At 42.2% G+C, this 4901-nt stretch overlaps 1 protein-coding gene across 9 annotated transcripts in view; it reads right to left on the reverse strand.

Annotated features, from left to right (window-relative positions):
• Nucleotides 1-4901, reverse strand: part of VPS13D (vacuolar protein sorting 13 homolog D) — a 253122-nt gene that overhangs the window by 103997 nt on the left and 144224 nt on the right. For 8 of the 9 annotated variants that reach the window (XR_006888444.1, XR_006888443.1, XM_046660125.1 and 5 more), the window contains 3 exons: nt 4560-4709; nt 3538-3634; nt 1362-1510 (listed from right to left, as the gene is read on the reverse strand). Coding sequence is in view for 6 of the 9 variants with exons in the window: in XM_046660125.1 (XP_046516081.1) it covers nt 1362-1510; nt 3538-3634; nt 4560-4709 (396 nt within the window). In the remaining 3 variants the exon portion in view is untranslated. Of the gene's footprint in view, nt 1-1361; nt 1511-1996; nt 2225-3537; nt 3635-4559; nt 4710-4901 lie in introns of those variants that run through there. The other variant, XR_006888445.1, reaches the window with a different exon arrangement.

Raw genomic sequence — 4901 nt, forward strand, 5'->3', positions numbered from 1 at the left:
TGTTTTGTTAGGCCCACAAGGTTTAAACAAAACAAAACAAAACAAAACTCAAATTGGTTGCCAATGTTTAAAAACCAGGAGATTCCACATAAAAATCCAGATTTCCGGCTTCACTTAAAAATCTGAAGATCTGGCAACACTGGGTTCACGTTCCCCCATGACAACAATTGGCTGGACCTGAGCTGCGGCTGCCCCCTTCAGATGAGTGCTCACACTCCGTGTGCCACAGTCCCCGCTGTGCGGGTTCACCTACTTGCATCGCCAGCACAGTCCCTGCAAGCATCCGAATTTGGGACTCCTGGTTTATTACTTATTTGTTTATGTCTGTAGCTATTCCTGCTCAGAAAGAGAGACCATTTTGCAGCATCTTAAAGGAGGCAGCACGAGACAGTGGAAAAGTCTTAGACTGGTGGTTAGTGGGGAGATGGGTGCCTTGATAACCATCTTCAAGTGCAACAGAAGAACCAGAAGTGATGGGGGCAAGCTGTAGAGGCAGATTTAGATTCAACCTAAGGAAAGGTTTTCCAACAATCTCCTGGGCTCTGTTCCTGCTCCTATCACTACCTATCTACACTGGCTTAAGTAACAAACACCCTGAACTCCAATATCCTTGTCCTTTGAGCAAGGGGATCACTGAAAACTCTTACAGCGCTAAAATTCTCTGATTCCTTATGTTTTAGGGGGCAGCACAGTACAGGGGAAAAACATGCTGCCGACTTTAGAGTCACGTAGGCTAGGATTTGAATGCCAGCTCCATCCTTACTTACAAAATGTTACTGCAAAAAATGAAGAGGGTATTCAGGCTGCATCTGTCAAGTGCCTATCAGGACGACCCGCAGGAGTGTTCCATCCAGATACGGTGGTAGGCGAGGGCATATCTCACTGGGTATGCGGCCGAGTCTTCCTTGAAGGTTGTAGACGTTTCTAGCGTCAACCATTCGAGAAGAGGTGGCTACTTGGAGAGGAGGAGAGAACTAGGAGGGCAGGCAGGCCTTGGACACGAAAGGAAGGTCCTGTCTTGGCTGTAGCTTTTCTCTTGGGTCTGAGAGTGGGCCCATAAAAGGAGGCTTGCACCTCACTGAGATGAGCCAAGAGCCGAGCAGAGGGCAGGTGGGCTTCATCTAATTCTCTGTGTTTACTCTTTTGCTCCTCTTTAATTTTTAGCAAAGTCATACTTAAACATTAAAAGCAAGCAAGCAAGAAATATATATATATATGAGTCAATCAAACATCTAAAAACAGAAACCTGAAAAAATATCTGCTACAAACGACAATGCAGGACACAAAAAGCAAACGGTAAACATTCTCATTCTCTTCCAAGGAAAAGTCACTTCTTAAGACTGATCTAGATATCAACCCACCTTAAGATCCAACGGTAGCTTGTTGGAGGTGAACACACTTAGCTTGATCTGGGGAATGCTGATTTTGAGATTTTCAAAGTAGTAGCGAATCAGTGTTCCACCTTGCTCAACTGTCTTTTCATGGAGGTTTTCATCATATTTTTCCACCTCTGGCACAAAGACAGAATCATATTTTTTAAAAATGAATCTCCTGAAGTCTCATGATTCAAATACTAGCATTCACATTTTAAAAAATTCATAGAAAAATGGAAACATCTCTCTCTCTAAATTTAGTTTTTCAGGGTTCAGTAATATGTACAGAATCCTGATGCTGTTTCTGTGTAAGAGCAGATCTGTTTCATGTTGTTTAACAAAAAAGTACAATAGCTTAATCTTTTGATTTGTGACTCTATACCATCTGGCAGATATCATCTTTGGAAAAAATAATCCAGGTGGGAAAGCCAAAGGCCACGGGTGTGTTTGCTGGCAATGAGTTTTCTAGAAACTGCGTTGTTGTTGTTATTATTATTAATGACCCAGATAATCTGAATTTATTTCATAAGACAATATCCAAATAAGTACTTGGAGTATAGTTTAACCGAATCATAATGAACAATGTGACCAATTAAATAACGAATATGAATGAAATATAAGACCTTAAAAAGAAACAGGCTGCAGGCTATAAAGAACTGACGTCACAAGAAGCACTCTTTCTCCCAAATGGTGGACATCCCTTTAAGCGGCACAGTTGAGGCAGATTTTTGACTTGTTATATCTCATGAAGTAAAAGGTTAACATGGGCTAAAACACAGCAAGGTGCTCTTCGTACTCAATGCTGCACCCACACCCAGGTGGGCAGCTTATTTCCACTTGGCTTCATGTGCCTTAGAAATAAAACCAAGAGATTGTACACATCTACTTATCAAACAAATTTATAGTGTTAACTATTATCAGTTCTATTTGAAGAAAAAAAAGGAAATAGGTAAAAAAAAGAAATACTACAACAGAGACTTGCTTATCTGTATTTAGGGAACGGAAATAGCTGTAGAAAGCAAAGGAGATGCTCCAATGAAAGGCAGGCAAGCATTTTACACAAGTGTAAATCAACTATACAATGCTTAAGGAGAAATTTGTTCAGAGTAACTTACAAGAAAAGCAGGTCCACTTAAATTTAAAGTAAAACTTCCCAGGAAGGTACCAAAAGAGAAGAGATACCTGGCAGGCAGGCTCTCAAGCGGCTGTCTGAACACAAACACACACCGGTGTCTGACCCAAAGTGGAAAAGCAGCATTAGATAGACAGGATCTGGCTTTTGATCCCAAATACACTTAAAGCTTAAATTCTAAGTTCAGGATAAAAAGAGCAAAAAGCTGCTTCTTGCATTGTGTGTATGTATGTACATATGTACACACGTCCCCAATCATTTTGTTTTCTCTAGCCAATGTGGGCAGATAAACATGAAAGTCTCTATCTTATCATTTCTTCAGGCTCAACACTTAGTTTAGGCTTCAAAAGACTAAGCGTTACTGGCTTCTTTCTAAGCTGTATATACAGTCTTGCAAAGGCCATGATGAGGAATCTAAAATAAAGAGACAATAGCTAAATTACTTCCGCAGCACTGCTGGAAAAGGCAGGCTTTTCAACAGCTTATCTTACCCTCTCTCCAAAGAGGAGTAAACTAACTAGAAACCTTTGTAATTACATTAAGGCACAAAGGTATGGATGTAAAAAGTTAAGCACTTGAGGCTAGCCTATGTTTCTCCCTCCAGCAAACCAAAGGAACTGCCGAAGGGATTTCTGATTCTTGGCCCTGAGTCTGTTTCACAAACAAAAGTTAGGAAACAAAGTAGTTTGCTAAATGACTAACATCATTTCTGTTATCCTAGAGCAGATGCGTTAAAAAACGCAAAAGAAAGAGGAATGGCATATTGCTTTCCTAAGGCTTACCACTGGGCATTCTAGGACACCAGAAGACCCTCAGAGCAGCTTCCTGTACACAAGGACATACCTCGAATTCTGCCAACAAGCAATACTTTGAAAGAGGACCACTGAACACAAACCCTAGCTTTCTAGCTCAAGCTGAGAGGTGGAAATGGAGCTCATCAGGCATCCAGAAGCTACCTATTTTCACAAGGAGACCAAAAGATGTCATCCTTGGGCCATTTCCTAGATAGAAAGCTAGAACATTCAACATTACCTGATTCTGCTTGATCATAGCCAAAGAAACTTAGCAGCTTGAGGAGCAGTTTCTCTTCAATTTGCACTGTGAATCTCTGAGCTGTGATCATCAGATGCTAGAGATAAAGAAATTCTGATTTACAGTGTGAACACCAGAAAGAATTTTCTTCTGTGCCATTGAGAAGGCCAAAATGACATGACACGGTTTCTTCAGTGATTTTATAATCATATGCCAAGTTATTTCTGGCTTCTCTCTCTCTACATTGTCACAATTAACCAAAAATTCCAGAAGATGTTTAGTAGACAATTCACCATCCTATTGTTTGGTTCTCATGGTATCTGTGTCTCATTAGTCAGGATTTCAGATGCAGTGTGGTGGATGAACTCTACCGTACTGAGCTCACATGGACGGCAGCTCATTGAAGGAGCAGCAGGACTGGGCTTGTGGATTTGTGGGCCACATGCAGGCTTGGCCCGATCAGCATTGGTGACAAAGGACCAGAAATATGGGAAGCAACTGCTTAGTCAGCTCCTGCTTTTCCAGAATCTGCTGCTATAATAGCTAGCTTTGTACATGGAGACTTCTCCACAAAAGAAAGTTTATCACTTTTGAATGACTGCTTTTAGTAAGCAATGTGGCAGCTTACACAGAAGGATGTCAGTCCCAAGATTAGACCCCTCCTCCCTCTTTTCTAACAGTCTCTGGATTACTCTTAGTAACGTATCTGGATCATGCCTGGTCCTGATCAACCTAGGAGATGCCCTACTTTCCTACAGAGACTTCACTCTGATGAATACAGACTCTGGCCCCTGTGGATTCCATACTATCACCTGCAAGGTCATCAAAAACACAGCTGAGAATACAAAGTGCCAAGAGGAGTCCCTGTCGGCTCCTCTACACAGTCTTATGTCACTTGTGCCTTAACCCCACAGGACTACTTCCCTGCGCATCCTGCACTGCTGCTCTGAGACTTGGCTGTGAGAAAACAAACCGACCTCCTGGCAAGGTGTCGCCCCCCAGCCTCCCCACCCCGAGCCTACCTTGTAGATGTTGGTCAGCGCACTCTTACTGGGGAACTTCACCGCGTTCACCTGCACGGCAGGGCCCGTCTCGATGACCTCGTTCTCAGTGCTCAGGGGAGTCACGTAGAGCATGAAGGGCTGAGTGGTACCAATGAGCTGATTGTCCACCTAGGACACACAAGAGCAGCAAAACAAAAATAAACACAGACAAGTTGCTCAGTTGTCATTTTTACCTTTGAGTGGGGTCTCAATAATATGCAGGTCACTCAGAAAGTACCCTTGCTATTTTATTCTATCTCAACAGCAGCTGGAAAAATATATTCTCACTAGAGACCAATGACAATAGCAGTAGTAGTAATA

This window comes from Equus quagga, chromosome 5, assembly GCF_021613505.1.
Source record: "Equus quagga isolate Etosha38 chromosome 5, UCLA_HA_Equagga_1.0, whole genome shotgun sequence".
Classification (NCBI taxonomy): domain Eukaryota; kingdom Metazoa; phylum Chordata; class Mammalia; order Perissodactyla; family Equidae; genus Equus; species Equus quagga.